Raw genomic sequence first — 21321 nt, 5'->3', positions numbered from 1 at the left:
TTAAAAACAGTAAGAATGAGTGGAAAGAAGCAGAGATAGGAGATGAGTTATGTACTAACACAGGAGAGATGGTTGGGAGAAAAAAAAAGAATTGTAATTCTTGAGAACATTAAGGGTACATTAAGTGTGTAGATATTTGAAGGCCAAAACAAAGGCCTTGTGGATACAGGAAAAATGAAGACGCTATATATACACCATTATATGAAAACAAGTCCTAGGTAAAAAAAAAAAAAAAAAAAAAGCTAGAAGAAAAGATAGATCAAGGAGGTAATTTTGAGACTTTCAAGGATTTGAAATTTCATCTATAAAGTAAGGGTAGAATATGAGGAAATTCTCATCCTATCCTTCAGTCTTCTCCATAAAGCAAGGGACAAGATCATCCTGTGAGAATGAGGTTTAGGAAATGGAGTCATTGTAGGGAGTTAACCAGAGTCTAGTGATGAATAAAAGAAGTGATGAGAAACAGTTGCAAATAGGGCTGTGAGCAAAAAAACTACAGGGATCTATAACCTACTCCATTACTGCTTCGTGGTCTGGAAACATGAAAAGATAGGCAATCGGGATTACTGTTTGGAATTAACACAGAAAATTTCCCTGCTTCTTCCTGTGTATTTTACAGGTAGAAAGTTTACTGACTTCCAGGAGCAGAAGTTTTACTCAAATCTCAATACCTCTCTCCAGCTCTTCATCTCATCTTATGGAGAAATAAAGCCCTTTCTCTGCTTTTACTCACTATAAATACATTATGGTCACTCCTTTAAGATTCCAAACTTTATAAACTCAAAGCAGTAGGATTAAAATCTTCACCAATCCCATTCTCTTCAAATATAAAGCACAGAAACTGGTTTGTTGAATATATTCCCTTCCCTTTCTGACTCCTTTAATAAGAAGTATTAATAATTGACTTTTTAAAAATTTATGTAAGAAAATTTAAACAATGTGATTTCCTTCTCATTAGAGGAAAATGGAAATAGAAATTAAACACATGCACTCTAGGGAAATAGTTTCCTATTCATCTTTAAACATCAGTAAACCTCATCTGAATACACTGAGAAAAAGGAATTTCAGTTCCAGAATAGTATCACATTTCCTTGCTTTATCATGCTTTTTGTTGAATAGATTTTGGATACAAAGTAATTTGTAATGGCAGAGGAAAAAAAGAGACATTACAAGTCAACAATTTATATACAAATCTTTAAGTCCCTATCAACAGCCCACAGTAGCCCAAAATTCTTGTTGTAAATGCTTGGGATTTATTAGTGTCATTTCAAAAAAAAGGGCTACCTCCAAATTGATCTATGCAAAAAGAACTCGCTTTTAAGGAAAGCTTAAATCACGTTTAATTTTTTTTAACAGAGGCAAAACACAAATAATCATGTAACTCTCATGAAAGTTCAAAGGTATATTGATCAGAAATGAAGACATCATTTTGTCCTAATACTGCCTGCATTCATATGGTATTCATTCTCTGAAGTGCAAAGTCAGCTATTTCTTCACTCTTATCTCCTTACAGTAAATATAAATCAGAACAAAAATTATCCTAACACTGTGCATGTCGTGTGAATTTAAAGCTATTGACAGCAAAATATGATATACATATATACCTATTGCAACAAAAAATAACAATTGGGCAATAAAGTCTCTTAAGTTTCTTCACACTTACAAGTATTTTATAAATACTTGCTTATAATTAAAACTGTAGTAAAGTTTATGTCTATTAGGAAAAAATATGTAATGTCTGATTAGGAACACTGGTCTTTTCTAATTAGCCTACCTAACTTGAATACCAAAGTGATGAAATCTCATAATCATCACTGGCAGAGTATATTTACTTACCATGCTATAAATGCTAAAGCATAGCTGCTACCACTTCTTAAGAGATCTGACAAGCCACACACCATTCCACTACTTTCTGTTGGTGTTCAATTCATAGGAACAGTTTATTATGCATTGAGAATTAAAAGATCTGAGCTTAAAAGATGACTCTGCCACACACAAGTCTTGAAAAGCTGGGTCTCACTGAATCAAGAGGTAAAAAGAAGGGTTAAACTGGATGATCTCTAAATGCTCACCCAGCCTAATATTTTGCATTCTAAGTAAATTCAATTCTCTATTTTAACTCCTCCTGGCTAGTTCCTGTTGGAGCTATGAATGAAATAGGCAAAGACAATTAATGGGATGCCAATATGAATGTAGACTGATTTACCAATTTAATTGGTAGGTAGCTTTTCAAACCCTAAAAATTATAGTCACTACGAAGTTCTTTGTAACACAACAATCTAAAAACCACAACTCAATCTTTACAGCTAAGAATAAATCATGTGAGACCTGTAATATTTTATTTGTTAAAAATGAAAAGCTTCAGAATAGATCTAAATGTAACTTTTCCAAAAAACACCAAAAAGTACAGTGTAAATCATCTCCTCATCAAGTACAAACTTTCATTTTGTGATGCACTGCATCAATGTTTTGTATACACCTTGATGCAAAGGGAATTTTAAGTTGCATCCTGTTTTTAAAAAAACTTTAAGAACTGAAAAAAGGATGACTACAACCAAATTCCAAGAAAGGAAAATTTTCCTCCAAAAGCATATTCTTTTGTTTATATACATGTTAACACTCAAGAATTTTAATTTGGTTGTAATAAAGGCAAGATATTATATTTTAAAAAATGAAATTACAGATGCATGAAGAGCAAAAGTTTAATATACCAAAGACATTTTGATGCACTTAATATTTGGGGCAATTTTTAAGGTTTTCCCAAAAAAGGCATTAGTAATAGCTCTGTACAATATTTAAAATAACAACAAACAAAACATCTTTATAGCATATTCTCACACACTGTTCTAAAGACACAAACTCGTGCTCAGTTGTTTTTCTTTTGCTTTAAAATAAGCTACCAGTAATTCTAAACCAGTCTAATATGAATTGTCCATGGATCAAATCTAAGGATTCATACTTGCAAAAATGTTTTGCAATGAGTTCTTGGCCTAAAGAGAGACTAGAGTTTATTTTCAAATTGACTAGATTCCAACAACCCCTTATTAGTAGACTTACAAGCAAAATACCAGATATTAAGGATCAGACTTAATTCTTTGGTATAAGCATGAAACTGTTATTGATAGCTTTCCGTGGCTAGAATAAACCAAGTAACCCAAGAAGCATAAGAGACAACAATGTAGTATACACAAGGCAGGCAGGAGCCATAACTCAATGTTCTGTTTTGTATTTTATATAGGGAAAATCAAGACTAATACACTGTAGGGAAACTAACACCTACTTAGAGGTTTTAACATTAGAGCAAACCAAAAAGTTAAGCTTCAAAATGACCAAAACTGTAACCTGTAGCTTGAATATTTTGCTGCCTTTTGCCTTTATACCACAACTTACAGTCTATAACCATCTGAGGACTTTTAGCACTAGCTTGGCACAACAAACTAACTCATCCTAACCTTCCAGAGTATGGGGGAGAAAAACTCTTTTCTCACCATAAACTGCTTGAACTTTATACAAGAAATCAGAGTCAAAGGTACAAAATAAGGTTACAATGTAACTCTATTATCATTTTGCATTTTTTACCTTATGACATATACAAGAATATTTTTATTTTTGGAGCTGCTGTACACTGTTTAATTTAGCAAACTGAAAAGCTTATAACTTTTTGAATAAGAAGTCTGGGATTTTATGGCTAATTTTACTATCAAAATATCTAAGGGACTCAATTCATTTTAATAATTATAATTATTCTAAGTATCATTTGAAGAATCTGTGGACCCTAGACTAAACACAGTAAATCCAAACAGTATACCTATGACCTAGGTTTTACAGTTTTTCACCTCAGTTACCTGTCTTCCACCTGCTACTACTTTCATGTTTTCTTCATTTACTAAACACAAATTGTCAGATTTTTATGTTGGACCTTCCTCCTCTGAGGCTCTAACAGATAACTTTCTAAACACAAATTTACAGCCTTCAAATACCAACATTTTGAACTGAGACTAATGCTTAGAGTCACATTTCTTGTTAAAAGTTCAGCATTAAAGATTTATAACTCTGGAGGATTAACCTGAAGTTATCTGAAAAATGAATCAAGTTCCAGATATTCCCATAAATCTTAAATTCGAAAACTGAAATTCTAATAAACTGTTTATATCCCTAATAAAGTTAACTGCACTTATTACATCAACATTATTAAAGGATAAATGACAGCAACGAAGGGACTTACTCATATTTCTGAAGACCAAGATTTACCATGGCAAGGGTAAAAAATGGGCAAAGATGAAGAGATCCTAAATATCACTATCATAAAAATAATTACTTTCTATCCTTCTGCTTTCTTTCTGCTGCATGAGGAACCAAAAAAAGTCAAATAGAGAATTGTTCTGTCTGAGCCAACCATGAAATCTTTAAGAACATATAGTTATATTCCCTGTAATTCTTTCAGGGCATTTTTTATACATGTTTAAAAAAAACACACACACAACTTCAAAAATAAAAATAAAGGTTATTTAGCCTTGTGAATATCTTGAAATAAAGTTTCTTAAACTTCTGTAATGAACTCGAAGAAATTCAACTTTTAAGAGTCATCACTCCAAAGTCCCTTTGACACGGGTCTATCCCACGGTTACAAAGCGGCTTCCTCCTTTGTTGAAAGTAAGAGTGGCTCTTTGTTCCTTCAGGATCCCAAATCGCTCATTCAAAGTCATCCCTGTCTACAGAAACAAAACAAAACAAAACAAAACAAAAATTAACAACTTGACTGTAAGACACACCTTACTTTGAAACAATTATGTTAACATAATTCACAGTAATAATAGCTAACATTTCCTGAATATTCAGGTGTATGAACTCACTTAATTCTAACAAAAACCATACAAAACAGGTAAATCTGGTGAAGTTTAGAGAAGCTAGTTAACTTGCCCACTTGGAGTTCCAGAATTTAAACTTGACTCAGAATCCCTATCTCCTAACCACCATAATGCCTACATTATACACTATATAAAACACATATATTATAATGCTTATAGGTCATATATCCAAAAATTTCTCTATCTAAATTATTTTTAGGCTCTGCAAACAGTGCCACCAACTCTAGAGATGCCTCTGATAAAAGTTTTTTAGACTTGTATCTTGAAACAAATTTTCTTGCATTTTGGTGCGCTCATAACAGAAATTTAAGTCAAATTCAAATCAAAATCTGGTTTTGATTAATGATAGAAAAAGCACCCAAATTACATTTCATCATTTCTGAAAGGAAAGTAACAAGTCATAAAATAAAAATAAGCAAAATAAATTTGGTCAAATTTCTTTCCATACTTATCTTCAACTCCACAGATTCTTCTGTCAGTGGACACAAACAAAAAAATCTGACAAAATGCAACACCCGTTCACGATAAAAATTCTCAGCAAATTACTAATAGAAAGGGAACTCCCTCAATCTGATAAAAAGAATCTACTGAAAACCTGCTGGTGGGGAAAGGGTATAAAGCTCAGTGGTAGAGCACATGCTTAGCATGCATGAGGTCCTGGGTTCAATCCCCAGTATCTCTATTAAAATAAGTAAATAAACCTAATTACCACTCCCTTCCAAAAACAAAAACAACAAAAATCAAACTAGTGGTAACATCATACTTAACACTGAGAAATTTAATGCTTTCTCCTCAAGCCTGGAAATAAGGCAAGCATACATGCTCTCAACATAGTACAGAAGGTCCTGGCCATTATAAGAAAAAGAAAAAGTTTAAAGATTGGAAAGAAACTTGGAGAATAACATAATTGTTTACATAGAAAATCCTAAGGAATCTATATAATTACTAATTTTAGCAAGATTACAAGATATAAGGTTAAAACAAAAACTGTCAAAACCGTGTGAGATTTACCACTTCATGTGCATCTGAATGTTTACAATCAAGTGACGTAATAACAAATGTTGACAAAGACATGGAGAAATTTAGAACCTTTAAACATGTTGATAGGAATAGTACTACAGCTACTTCTTTGGAAGGCAATTTGGTACCTCCTCAAAAAGTTAAACACATAGTTACAATATGATCTAGTTATTCCACTCTTAGATATTTCCCAAGAGAAATAAAAACATATACTCACACAAAAACATAAATGTACAGGTTTTTGCATGAGCATATGTACATGAATGTTCAGAGGAGCATGACTGACAATAGCTAAAGAATGGAAACAGCCCCAATGTCCATCAACTGATAAATAAATGTTATATCCATATGATGGAACATTATTCAGCAATAAAAAGAAATGAAATACTGATACACACTATAAAGAAACCATGAAAACACTATGCTAAATGAAAAAAGCCCATCACAAAAGTTCACATATTGCATGATAACATTCATATGAAATGTCCAAAATAGGCAAATCTGGAGACAGAAAATAGATAGACCAGTGGTTTCTTAGGATTGAGGAAAGTTAGGACACCCTATATAATTAATTATACAACATTTGTTTTGTGAACTAAAATATTTTCAGTGATTGGCCCAAAGAAATACAGAAAAAAAAATTTACCTGTTTTCCAACACTATTTATGTCAAATTGTAGGGGGACACCTTTAGGAACTTTCTTTACATCAGATTGCTCTCGTTTTGTCAAGAATGAGGGTACAGCAGTACGAGTTAATCGTGGTTTCTGAGTTCTGTTAGGAAAAAATTAAAATTAAATGAGACCAGCTTAACAATCAAAAGAAGAAAAATAAATCATTTGGTATACAAGACATCTTGACTTGTACACATGTTCAAATGTGTGAGGGCTACTTTATTTACTGTATACTGTGAAAGTATAGGTGATTTACACAATATTGTGTTAGTTTTAGATGTACAGCAGTGACTCAGTATTTTTGCAGATTATATTCCATTATAGGTTGTTACAATATACAATATATCCTTGTTGCTTATCTATTTTGTATATAATAAGTCTGTATCTATTAATCTCATACCCCTAATTTGCTCCTTCCCCCTCCCCTTTTGTAATCACAAGTTTGTTTTCTACGTCTGTGAGTCTGTTTCTGCTTTGTATGTACATTCATTTATATTTTTCAAATTCTGCATAAAAGTGATATCATATATTGTCTTCCTCTGACTTATTTCACAAGGCATAACATTCTCTAGGTCCATTCACACTGCTGCAAATGACAGTATTTCATTCTTTTTATGGCTGAGTAATATTCCACTGTATATATTCTACTATATTTCATACACACACTACATCTTCTTAAGCCAATCATCTATTGATGAGCACTTGGGTTGCTTCCATGTTTTGGCTATTGAAAATAGTGCTGCTATGAACACTGGGGTACACAGTGTCTTGAATTAGTGTCTTTGTTTTTTCCAGATACATACTCAGGAGTGGAATTGCTGGATTATATGGTAATTCTATTTTTAGTTTTTTAAGGAACTTCTATACTGTTTTCCACAGTGGCTGCACCAATTTACAAACAGTGTACAAGGGTTCTGCTCTTTTCACATCCTCTCCAAGTTATTTGTAGACTTTTTGATGATGGCTATTCTGACAGGTGTGAGGTAGTCTCTCACTGTGGTTGTGAGTTGCATCTCTCTAATAATTAATAATGTTGAGCATTTTTTCATGTGCCTGATACCCATCTGTATGTCTTCTTTGGAAAAATGTCTAGTCAGAAAAATAGCAGAAGCTCCATTTTTTGATTGGATTGTTTGGGTTTTTTGACATTGAACTCTATGAGCTGTTTGAATATCTTGGATACTAACTTCTTGTCAGTTGCATCATTTGCAAATATCTTCTCCGATTCCATAGGTTGTCTTTTCATTTTGTTGATAGGTTTCCTTTGCTGTACAAAAGCTTTTAAGTTTAGTTAGGCCCCATTTGTTTATTTTTGCTTTTATTTCTTGTGCCTTGGGAGACTAATCTGAAAAAGTATTGTTACAATTTATGTCAGAGTGTTTCATGTATGTTCTCTTCTAGGGGTTTTATGGTCTCATATCTTAAATGTAGGTCTTTAAACCATTTTGAGTTTATGTATACAGTGTGAGGGAATGTTCTAATTTCATTGTTTTACATGTGGCCTTCCAGTTTTCCCAGCACCACTTGTTGAAGAGACTGTCTTTTCTTCATTGTATACTTCTGCCTCCTTTATCATAGACTAATTGACCATAGGTGTGTGGCTTTATTTCTGAGCTCTCTTTTCTGTTCTACTGATCCGTGTGTTTGTTTTTGTGCCAGTACCAGACTGTTTCAATTTCTATACTTTTGTAGTACAGTCTGAAGTCTGATAAGAGTTTTATCTCCAGCTTTGTTCTTTTTTCTCAGGATTGCTTTGGTAATTTGGATCTCCTGTAGATCCATAAACATTTTTAGGATTTTTTGTTCTAGTTCTGTGAAAAATGTCTATACCTTAGGCAACATTCTGATAGGGACTGCATTAAATCTGTAGATTGCTTTGGGTAGTATGGCAACTTAAGTAATATTAATTCTTCCAATACAAGAACATGGGATTATCTTTCCATTTTTTTGAATCATCTTCAATTTCCTTTATTAGTGTTTTATAGTTTTCAGCATACAGGTCTTTCACTTCCTTGTTTAAGTTTATTCCAGGTTTTTTTAATAGCAATTTTAAACAAGACTGTTTTTCTGTATATTAATCTTGTATCCTGCAACCTTGCTGAATTAAAAAAAATACTTGATTCTTAACTGACTAATCTAGAGACTAAAATTTATAAACTGCTCACAGAATCTATGTAAGTAGAACTATAAACTTTTCAACAAATTGGAGTAATTAGTAATTTCCAGGTCATGATCATCTACCAAAATAAAGCAACCTCTAAAATCTTAAGAGAATCATCCTACGTTTTCACTTCAATCATTAAAATGGCTGGATACATAAAAGAAACTCTGTAAATACAGAAAGTTTTTTTTTAATATTTAATATTTAATTTTCTTTTTAAAATATGTTCACTGTGACTCACAGAATTTACTTCATTACCTACTAATGGGCAACACACATATTGTGAAGAACATCAACACAGAGACATTTTCCTCTGCTGTGTTAGAAGCTTGAGAATGTCTGTTTGATGATCAAAGAAACCAGCCAATCTGCTCGACAGCTGGCTGGTACAGGACTCTAAGTGGTAAGTATATAGCTTAGATTTTCATTCCTGATACTTTTTGATGGGAAAAGTTTAAGAGTACCAGTTATGTTATGGTCTAGTGAGGATCCAATGAGACTTTCCATGGCTAGGTCAACTATCAGGTTGGATTTAACAATATGGCATTAGAACTTTCTTGGAATACATCATTGACCTCCAGCCCAGTGCTGCAAGTCTCACATCTCCCCCAACAAACTGGAGTTGAGCTCACCCTCCATACCTTAGGCAACATCACTTCCAGCCTCAACCTAGAAAGCTTGTAACGCAATAAATATAATGGAATGGTCATCCAGATATAAAAGAATACACTATGAAGTCTTTAAAAAGAAGGTAGATCTTTATGTACTGGAAAGTAAAGAAGTGCAAAATATATTGGGGGGAGAAGGAAGCAAGTATGTATTGTATTAACTCATTTATGATCACACACAAAAAAACCATATGTACGTATTATGTTATACATGCACCAAATTTTTTAAATGAATATATGATTTTGTTAAAAGTGGTTACTTTGGGGCCGTAAAAAAGAAATCTAGGGAGCTTTCACTTTTAACCTTATACTATATTATTTCCGTGTTGTACCGTAAGTATTACTTTTATTCTTGTCTCGGTTTACCCTACCTTGGACATCATCTGAGGAGAAGATGAATACTTTCCTATGATCTTATGTACTGAGAGGTTATAATTTTTGCAAAATAAAGAAAAGACTTACACTGGGCACTGCACTGCTCCTGGATTATCAATAGATACAGTCAAAATTCCTCCATTTGTGGTGGAAGTCCGCCACCTAGTTTCAAAAAACCAAAAACTTCATTAAAATGGAAGTTTATAAATCTTATAGTGTATTCCACATAAAAACATACATTTTAAAATAGCCATTATTTTTTCTTAGCTTTTAGGAAATACAGATACCTGGGCCCCACCATGATTAATCAATCAGCATCCTGGGTGTAGGAACTGGACACGTGAATTTATTAAATGTTTTTTAGTTAACAAATATATGTACCTTAAAAAAAAACATCAAATACAGAAAGGTTGCCAATGAAAAGCAACAGTCTGTTTCCCCACTATCCTTCCTATCCCTTCTCCCCAGAGGGAACACTTTTCAATCTTTCCTGTTTTTGCTGCTTGCTAGCTACCTCCAGTTCACTAAGCAAGATGTTTATGTAATAATAACTTACTATGGTAAGGATTCAGCTCATCACACTATCCTCTAGTTTCCCTTCCTACCCCTAAAGTTTTGATGGCTACATCACTATTTTATTTCTATTATAACTTTTAAATATATTTAAATCTTTTTCAACAGTGTCTCTTGACATCATCCCCTTTTCACTTCGTATGAAAGGACAGTAGTATCTATAATTCCTTCCTTCCACCTCTTCTCCCACTTTGTACTTTCCACTTTCCATCAGCTGTACTTTGATATTTATGTTGGTAAAATCTAACATTAATATTACAATGTTACCAAATTAAGAATTCTGTGCTTTGTGCTACAGATTGACTCTCAAAGTTCAAAACAAGTAAACAGCATTTATATTATTACAATTATGTAAATACTGTTCATTGCAGAAGCTATTAGGCCATGATTACCATTTCTTTCCTTACGGTTTCCAATGTTTGACTCCTGTGCAAAAGAATACTGCTAGCATCAAGTTCAAATAGTTGTCCTTCTTATATTCTGATTGCTCAAAACCATGCCCATTTTAGATGGCATCATATCTGGACCATGATCAAGTTTTATGTTTTGTTTCCTCAGAAGTAGCCATAATGTTAAATTATTTCATCTCAAAAACTGATCATATTAATGGAATGTTATGTCTCACACTTGAGAAGTATAATTCTAATAGACAAAAATATATTCTTAAAAAAACCTTTATGGGGTAAAGGGAAAAAAAGAGTATGTGAAAAGAAAACATCCTATTGTTCTTAAAAATTTACACATTTTCCAGAAGCTCTATTTATTGCCTGAATAGGTTCATTTGTATGAAAGTAGTTATAGAAAATAAAGAGCTATTTCATTAAAAAGGAATAAACAGGCATTAAAAAATTTTTTTGAATAGAATAATGTATTTGGTGCTAAAATTGTTACAACACTGATATGGGAAAATGCAAAAGTTTTGAGGGAAAAAACAGACAAAAACAAAATAGGATTTATTTATTTCAGGCTCAATGGTTAATCTACTTTGGGTCTCATTTAATTTCTCTTTAACTGGGGCACACAGTAATTGGGTTACCTAGTATTCTGGGAGTTTTGAAATGACATCTTGAAAAACAAATTGAAACTTACTGACGAGTTCTCTTTGCTACTACATCGTCTAGCAGTTGTTCTGTGTTCAACTGGGCCTGAACCTGAAGGGGAAAAAAAAAGCAGTAGATCCCACAGAAAGCAGAGGACTTGAATCCAAAGACCTATCCTCCTCTGTAACTTTAAACCAGTGTAGTGTGTGTACAAATGCAGGAAAGGAGTATGTGCCTATTCTGACAACACTTCTTTGTTGGGGTTCCAGTAACAGAACAAGTAGTAAAAACAAGTTTATCCCTAAATAACATGTCAAATTCTTACAAGACATTGCCATTGAGGACAATAGAAGAGAGAACAGGAGAAAAAAAAAAAGAATTAATCTAATGTCATGTTCTCCATATCCTAAACCCAAACTCTACCTCATTCAGGGGCCATATCTATTCCTGAGGATTATTAAAGGTGGATGTTCAGGATCCTTTGTTTGGGTAAAAAGAAAACACTGCCAAGGGTTTTTTATACCTTAAGGCCTCTTCTGAAAAGAAAAGTTGCCTGACGAGTGTCCTTCTGATGACTTAATTTATTTCCACTTCTGGTAAAATTGGCTGGAATGTTATTTCTGCAACAAAAACACATAAACCATGAACAGTCTAGGCCACTTAACAACTTTCAAACATCTTGAGAAGAAAAAAGCAAAAATAGTTAAAACTCATAGGCTGAAAATCTGAGGTACACTAAAGACTCACGAAGGTATACTACACAAGGACTCTGAATTATATCCTTGTTTACCTGAAGATACTGCGATCTGATTTACAAGTATCTCCCTCTGTAGCATATTACATAATAATCTGGTTAATTCTGAACTAATTCATCTTTCATATATTCAACTTTCTAATGTTCCAACATTTAAGGTCTCTTGTGAAGACATTAAAAATAAAATTTAAATGCTATTTCCTAAATTTGGTAAAAGATAAAAAATGTACAGATTAACAAAGTTATTACAAAGAAAATCACACCTAGGCACATCATTGCGAAACTGCGGAAAACCAAAAATGAAATCTTGAAACATAAGATCTTTTCCAATTTTCTCTCCTCCGCACAGAAGCCTTCATATATTATTATAAATCACATAGAAACTTACACTCTTCCACTGTTTGCTCCTTTCTTGCACAAAACAATATAATCTTAATTATGTTTGACTTGATTTTCACCAATTTCCTTCTAGTTTCTATAGAAAGTTGGTAAAATATGAGAAAACAAATTTCACATTTATCTACTTATTTATTTTTATAAATAAATGTTTAACAGGTGTCACCTCATCTTACCACCAATCTTATAGAAGCTCAAATGCAAAATTTCCCTTGCCAGCCCAATTAACATGGGCTCATTAATAGCTCTTGTAGTTAACAAGCTCTCATTTGAGAAGTTCCCCTTTTCCAAGAAGTACTCCCAAATGATTCCCAAAACAAAAAGAGATGATAATGAAGTAAAACTGCAATTGTAGTCATTCCAGTTATACAAAAACTTCATTTCAGGGTTTTGTTGTTCTGAATTATCGTCTACAAGAGATGAATGGTATTTGAAGCTGAAATAATAAAACTTCACAGACTTAACTTCCTGTCTGTCCACTTTACCCTTACAGAGAATAGAATGTCATAACAATAGGTCACAATTTTAAAGTTTTGTTATATTTTCAATTTAATACAAAAATAATTTCAGCTTAAGAAGCATTCATGAGAATTTTTTTCTAGTTAGCATTTCCTGCAAATAATACATTCTATTAAGAGCCATTGAGACTGTGTAACAAATTCAGCTTTCAGAATTCTCAATTTTGAATAATTCTGGGTGAGATGTTTTTACCAAAACAATCATCTTTTACAATTTTATTCTATATGTCAAGAGAGGCTTTTTTAAAAAGTTTAATATTAGTTAAACTCATCAGTAACACTGGATCTAAAAAATAAGAAAGCTATTACTGAATGCTTCCATATCAGATGTGTAGATAGACATCCTAAATGTCTGTATTGAAAATGACCAAATAACTACAAGCATCACTGAAAATCCATTCCTTTGAACACTCAGCACAAGAAGTGCATCTTTATTTATGAAGGATAACATATTATTGTCTTGTATTTGAGTACTTACTTTCTATTTAACTGGTTAGGTCTCTTGAGAACTGCAACTGGTTTTCTCTGCACTTCATTTTGTCTCAGAAGGTTTGCCTTCCTTTTTAACGCTGGAAAATACCGTTCTATATTCTTTCAGAAGGCAAGAAACTATGTTAATTGGATTGCTTTTTGCTCTATACCCTACTACAACAAACATTTCTGAGGCAGAATGGACAGTGACTGACCACTGCTTAGATGTACAGGTTAGAGACAGAAAAGCCAAAACAACTTGAGTATTTCTAGTCTACGGACAAAAAAGATAACCACATTATACTTAAGATACTTGTAACCAAAGAAAAATTCACACAGATGAATGTATTTTTTCTATTTTGGATATGTTCAGTTTGAAGTACTCCAGGTGATGCACAGGTGATGAAGAAACATGGCTCTGGAGCTCAAGAGGAGAATCAGAGAGCCAGAGATGTAAACTAAGGAATCTTTTATATTAATATGATTTTTTTTATCAAGTGAAGGGATAAAACAGCCAAGTTCTGAAACTAATGTGTGAGAAGGAAAAAAAAGAGGAGGCTGTGGTAGCAAAGAAGCCTGACTAGAAATGGCTACAGAAAAAAAAAGGAATTAAGAAAATCAGTATCATAGCAAACAAGCACATGAAATGTCTATTTTTTCCCCCTCCACATATATTAATTCAATCCATCATTAACGTCTAATTCAGGTTTCCACACTTTCCATGAAATCTTTCCAAAAGTCTTTTGACAATACAGACCGTATCTTATACTTAACCTGGATTCCCTTATATTTTAAGCATATGAAAAGTACTTCATAAATATCAACTGACTAAAAAACACAAAAATTAGAAGTTCTCATTTTCATAAACATTTGTAAAAGAAATTGAAAAACAGTGATAAAAAATACCAAGAATATAGGAGAAATGTTGTGAAATCAGACTAACAGTGGCCCATTCTGAGCTTTGTATTCTGTCTTTAATAATAACACCAAGGACTATTTTATAGGTAAATGTGAAAGTTCCATGACGTTATTGTCACATATTACTTTCCTTCAAAGTATCTGCCATACTATAATCATACAGTTATCTGTGTGATAATTTATATAATAGTCACTTGAGTTCTCCATGAGTACAGCGATTTTCTATTGAGTTACTGAAGAATCCCTTGCATCTAGGATATACTGAGTATTCAGTCAACGTGAGTAAAATGATGAATACAAGGATAAAAGTTGTAACAAACCATTAATACATGGTGAATTTGTGTTCCAAGGATCTAAGGTTTGTACATGTGTATAAAAGTGTTCACAAAATCTAGGGAGTAAGTTTTTCTCACACCATTTTGATATAAAAAATTATTCCTTGAGGGAAAGAAACTATTTAGTTTAATGTTATTAAAGTATTATTATACACAAAATTTTAAGTGTACAGTTAAATAAATTTGGATAATTACATATAATCATGTATGCACATCACAATCAAGTACCTTCACCCTAAAATGTTTCCTTGTGCTTCCCCCAAGTCAATTCCCTTCCTTCACCTGACTCTCACCCCAGGCAATAACTTATCTGTCACTTACCATTTAGCCTTTTCTACCATTTCAAATATATGGTATCACAGTACATAGTCTTTGGTGTTTGACTTCTTTTGCTTAGAATGACGTTTTGAAATGTATCCATGCTGTCCTGTGTATTAACATTTATTCCTTTTTTATTGTTGAATAGAATTCCACAGTATGAAGATAAGGTATTTATAAACCGTCAAAATCAGACAAATGACTAAAACTACCCATTAGCAGAAAATAACTGGTAAATATGCAGCAACAACAATTTTTTTTTTTTAAGTTCACAGAAGCACTAAAAGGTTTAGTATTATTAGAGTCAACTTAAAAGTTACACAAAATAGAACATATCCTCAGCTTTGGGAAATTCTGAATCTAAAAGGGAAAAGTTATAGAACTGACATTGACAAGGTTATATATTCAGGTAGAAGAATCCCTTAAGAACTTAAACTCAACTTTCACTTGGCAGATATTTTAAGTTGATTCTAAATAAAAAGAAAATTCATTCTTAGAAACAACCATTCCTCTCCTAGCACAGTCATTTGTTCTCTCAGTAAATACTAGTAATGTAAATAAGTATGCTATCTTTCCTTACTTAGTAATTCACTTCATAGGTAAGAAAATGTAATTTTATTGACATAAAATCTCACTAATTCATATAAAGTATGGAAAGGCAGAGATAAAGTAACGAAAAGTCTAATTATGGTCAAGACTTTTTTAAAGGAAATTTCCAAGTATATGTAGCAATTCAAAGACAATTAAATTATTTAGGTAGTTTGTTTAATGACTAGAAAAGGCTGGTTATTTGCTAGAAAGTGATCTGTAGCACTCACTATATTCTATCCTGATCAGACATTAATCTATATTCAGGTTAAAAAAGGGTTCTTAAGAAATATACCTTTTCCAAAATCATTCAAACTTTGAATAAGTGGATCTTCAGTGCATTCTGAGTATACAATAATTTAACACTTTCAATTTTCACTATTTTCAAACAACTCAAAAGACTACCACATGTGGTAATTTAAAATTTTTCTAGAGCTAGTTCTGTGATAAAGTTTTAAAGAATAGCTGTTGGTGGTAGCAGAATTGAAAAGTTAAGAGGTGAAGACAGTTGTAGTTAACCAGAACACACACATTTAAGTAATTTAAGAAATGAATGTCCTGAATTTTTTTTAACAAATGTGTATTACTTTCATAATCAGAGAAATCAAAAGGATTTAAAAACAGAACAGTGGAACAGATTTGGTGGCTTAGATTTACTAAACATAAGAAGCTAAAGAAACCCATTTGTGAAACTATTTTCAGGAATGCTTCATTTAGCCAATTCAAAAATTACTCATTAAGATGTAAATAAAAATTCAGTTAAAATTTGAAAAGTAGTTAACTTATGGTGGGTAAATAATTGTAACTCTTTAAACCTAAGAGAAATGAAAACCTGTGTCCATTACAGACTTACAGGTGATATTAACAGCAAAAAAATTTGCAATACCCAAAACAGTGGAAACCACCACAGTGTCCATCAAGTGGTGAATGGATAAACAAAATATAGTATATCTATATAATAAAATATTATTCAGTAATAAAAAGAGAAAGTACTGATACATAGTACAACATGATGAACCTCAAAAATACTATGGCTAAATGCCAGCCGACATATTATTGTATGATTCCATTTACAGGCATACCTCAGAGTTACTGCCAATTTGGTTCCAGATCACTGCAATAAAGCAAATATCGCAATAAAGCCAGCCACATGAATTTTTTGGTTTCCCAGCACATATAAAAGTTATGCTTACACTATACTGTAGTCTATTAAGTGTGCCATAACATTATGTCTAAAAAAACTGTATCTTAAAAATACTTTATTGTTAAAAAATGCTATCATTTTATACAACATTGTAAAATGATTATAAATCAATAAAAAATGTTTAAAAAAATGCTATCACCTAATCCTTCAGCAAGTTGTGATCTCCTTGCAATAATAACATCAAAGATCACTGATTACAGATCACCATAACAAATATCATGATCGAACAGTTGGAAATATTACAAGAATTACCAATATGAAACTGAGCAAATGCTGTTGGAAAAACGACACCAACAGACTTGCTCAAGGCAGGGTTGCAACAAATCTTCAATTTGTAAAAAAGGCAGTATTTAGGAAGCACAATAAAGTTGATGACAGTAAAACAAGGCATGCCTGTATATGAAACGTGCAGAAGTTTTTCCTGTTAAGATGGCGGAGTGGTATGACCACGAGCTTGCCTCTCCTCATGACTACAAATAAGACCACAAATGACTGCTAAACAACCATTGAGAAAAAGACTGGAACCTAGCAAAAAAGAGCCTCTTCAACTGGAAACATAAAGAGGCAACCACAGCAGGATGGTAGGAGGGGTGTGCTCACGATATAATCAGGCCTTATGACCCCCTGGGATAATTAAGGATAATTAAGTCGCAGAGGCCCTCGCACAGGAGTGAGTTCTAAGCCCCACATCAGGCCCCCCAGCCCGGGGTTCCAGCATTGGGAGGAGGAAGAGACCCCAGGACACCTGGTTTTGAAGGCCAGTGGTGCATAGCTCTAGGAGCCCCGTGGGACTGGGGGCAACAGAGTCTTCATTCTCTTGGGAAGCGTACACAGAATCTCATATGCGCCAGGTCCAAGGGCAGAGGCAGTGATTTCATAGGAACCTGGGCCAGGCCTGCCTGCTAGTTTTGGAAGGTCTCCTGGGGACACAGAGGACAGCTGCAGCTCACTCAGGGGACATAAAAGCTCGTGGCGGACATTCCAGGAGTGCTCATCTACATGAGCTTTCCTGGAGGCTGACATTTTGATTGAATCATTAGCACCAAGACCTAGCCCCATCCAACAGCCTGTAAGGAAGCCTCAGACCAAACAACATACTGGGTGGGAACAGACTTCCTAAGCCAAAAAGGCCTCTAGCTAAGGCTCTACCCAAAAGAGGTCCAGGATCAAGCTTCATCCAGCAGTGGGCAGGCATACAGCTCCTCCTGCCAGGAAATCTGCATAAACCTCTAGTCCAGTCTCATTCAGGAGGCAGATACCAGAAACAAGAAATCAACAATCCCAAAGCCTGTGGAAGGAGGAGACTCAAACACAGGCCAGATTCTAACACTGGGACCAGCTGGACCTTAACCCTTGGGTGACAAGAGATAAGTATACTGCTGGGATGCATAGGACATTTCTCCAAGGTTGAGAAACATAACTAACCTATCTAAAAATACAAAAAGAAAGATAAATATGAGGCAACAGAGGACTATGTCCTAGGCCAAGGCAAAGATAAAATCCTAGAAGAATAAATGAGTGATGAGGAGATAGGCAATGTATCTGAGAAAGAGTTTAAAGTAATGATGGCAAAGATATTCAGACAACTCAAGAGGAATATAGATGCATAGAGTGAAGTTTTAGCAAAGAGTTGGAAAATACAAAGAATATCCAGAGTTGAAGAATAAAATCACTGAAATGAACAACATGCTAGAAGGAATCAAGAATAGAATAAATGAGGCAGAAGGACAGATCAGTGAGCTAGAAGACAGGTTAGTGGAGATCATTACCGCAGAACAGAAAAAAGAAAAAAGAATGAAAAGAAATGAGGATAGTTTAAGAGAACTCTGGGACAACATGAAGCACACTAATATTCACATTACAGGGGTCTCAGAAAGAGAAGAGAGAAAGGACCTGAGAAAAAATTTGGAGAGTTAACTGAAAACATCCCCAACTTGAGAAAGGACACAGTCACCCAAGTCCAGGAAGCGCAGAGAGTTCCATACAAGATCAACCCAAAGAGGAACACTCTGAGGCACATAGTCATCACGATGACAAAAACTAAGGATAAGGAGAAAATATTAAAATTAGCAAGAGAAAAGCAACAAATAACATGCAAGGGAACTCCTATAAGGTTATCAGCTGATTTTTCAGTAGAAATTCTATAAGCCAGAAGGGACTGGAAAGATATATTTAAAGTGATGAAAGGGAAAAACCTACAACCAAGAATACTCTATCCAGCAAAGCTCTCGTTCAGATTTGATGGAGAAATCAAGAGCTTCACAGATAAACAAAAGCTAAAAGAATTCAGCACCACCAAACCAGCTTTACAACAAATGTTAAAGGAACTTCTCCAGTCATCAAACCAGACGAAAAGAGAACAAAAAGAAGAAAAAAGAAAGAAAGAAAAAGACCCACAAAAGATTGCTTTGTCAGTTCGGGGTCTTTTATGGTTCAATATAAATTTTGGAATTCTTTGTTCTAGTTCTGTGAAAATGTGAGTACTGTGACACGGGTTGCATTGGATCTGTAGATTGCTTTGAGTAGTACAGCCATTTTCATGATGTTGATTCTTTCAACCCAAGAGCACAAGATATCTTTCCATTTCTTTGTATCATCTTCAATTTACTTCATCAATGTTTTACAGTTTTCAGAGTACATAGATAACCTCCTTGGTTAAGTTTATTTCTAGGTATTCTGTTGTTTTTGATGCAATGGAAATGTTACTGTCAGTTATAAAATTCTGGTTTTTGAAGTGGAAAAAAAAGTGAATGAAGGGCTGCAAATGGCAAAATATCCTTCTTTCTTATGGGTGAGTTGTATTCCATTACATACATAAGCTGCATCTTCTTTATCCATTCATCTATTGATGCACACTTAGGATGCTTCCATATCTTGGCAATTATAAATAATGTTGCTGTTAATAGTGGGGTGTATATATCTTTTTGAATTAATTCTTATTTTATGGTTGGCTTTATTTCCTTTGGTAGCTATGTAAGTTTAAAAAGCTAAAGCTCTAAACATTCTTAGAAACAATGAATAGTGTACGTATGTAAATTTAAAAAAATATGTGCAGTATGTTGTATATATGTATACATGCAATATATTGCACATGCACAGTCAAACTGTAACAATTCTATCTAGTAAAACTGAAAAATGGAAAAAAAAAAGAAATGTGCAGAAAAGGTAAATTTATAGAAAATCTACAGGAAGCAGAATAGTGGTTGCCTGAGGCAACTGAAAGGGTATGACTGTGAATGGACATGAGATTTCTTTTTAGAGTGATAGAAATGTTCTAAAATTTGATTATTGTGATGACTGTACAACTCTAAGTTTTCTAAAATTTCACTAAATTGTACAGTTAAAATAAATTTTATATTATAAAATTATACTTTAATAACCTGTTAAAGACTGCAAACATACATACACACACACAACACACACACACACATACAGGGAAAGTCAGAAACCTGGAAAAAAAAATTTATATTTGAAAATGTGGTAATTTAGATATTCTTCATGAATGGCAATGATTTTTATTTAGTTATTAAATTTTTTATATAAACCCCAAAGTACTACATTGTGAAAATCAAAATATTCAAATAAAATACTCTCTCAAGCTCATTCACAGAAATATTAGTACAAATAAATGGAAAAGTGTTTCTTTTTTTTAATTGAAGTATAGCTGATTTATAATATTGTGTTAGTTTCAGTGATTCAATTATATATACATTTTTTCAGATTATTTTCCATTATATGTTGTTACAAGATATTGAATATAGTTCCTTGTGCTATACAGTAAATTCTTTTTGCTTATCTATTTTATGTATTGTAGTTTATATCTGTTAATCCTATACTCCTAATTTACCCCTCCCCTCCCCTTTCCCCTTTAGTAAGTGTAAGTTTGTTTTCTACATCTTTGAGTCTGTTTTGTATAAAGATTCATTTGTAAGGAAAAGGATTTCGGACTCAGGATTAGTCATCATCCTACCTTGTCACTTAGAAGTGGTCGATTCATAGGACTAATTCCTTTTCGAATTCCAGTTGCTTTCCTAGCTGCAAGGCCAGTGATAACTCCATAAGGACGTCTCTTTCCAGGCATCACTCTTCCTCTACGGCTCAGATTATTCTTACCAAAACCTGTAGGAGAGGGAAAAAAAAAAGAAGAAAAAGTAATCTAAGAATACAAGTGAGTGGCACAGGGGTCACAGGATATTCTATTTCTAAGCAAGGTGAAAGATATGAGTGCTTTATTTTTTTATTTATTATTTATATGATATTTCTTATATTACTATTAATATACATTTCTTTAAAATTACATAAAATATTTCATTTTTAAAGATGCAACAAGCTGTACTGGAAAGAATTCTGTTGCTGTAATGGACTGCAAAAGACTAGAGGATTCTCACATTTCCCCACTAGCTATCCTCTCTCTGGCATTATTTTCTCAACAAACACAACA

The 21321-nt window shown here is 33.3% G+C and overlaps 1 protein-coding gene across 2 annotated transcripts in view; it reads right to left on the bottom strand.

Annotated features, from left to right (window-relative positions):
- Positions 1-1081: 1081 nt before the first annotated feature.
- The window catches only part of FYTTD1 (forty-two-three domain containing 1), a 32790-nt gene continuing 12550 nt past the window's right edge, over positions 1082-21321 (bottom strand). For both annotated transcript variants that reach the window (XM_010994447.3, XM_010994448.3), the window contains exons 3-9: positions 20851-20999; positions 13525-13637; positions 11902-11998; positions 11428-11489; positions 9853-9927; positions 6535-6661; positions 1082-4712 (exon numbers count right to left, since the gene is read on the bottom strand). In XM_010994447.3, the coding sequence (XP_010992749.1) occupies positions 4614-4712; positions 6535-6661; positions 9853-9927; positions 11428-11489; positions 11902-11998; positions 13525-13637; positions 20851-20999 (722 nt within the window). In that variant the 3' untranslated portion in view covers positions 1082-4613. The remainder of the gene's footprint in view (positions 4713-6534; positions 6662-9852; positions 9928-11427; positions 11490-11901; positions 11999-13524; positions 13638-20850; positions 21000-21321) is intronic.

Source organism: Camelus dromedarius, chromosome 2 (genome assembly GCF_036321535.1).
Source record: "Camelus dromedarius isolate mCamDro1 chromosome 2, mCamDro1.pat, whole genome shotgun sequence".
In the NCBI taxonomy this organism is placed as follows: Eukaryota; Metazoa; Chordata; class Mammalia; order Artiodactyla; family Camelidae; genus Camelus; species Camelus dromedarius.
This window is presented reverse-complemented; position numbering and strand designations above follow the sequence as displayed.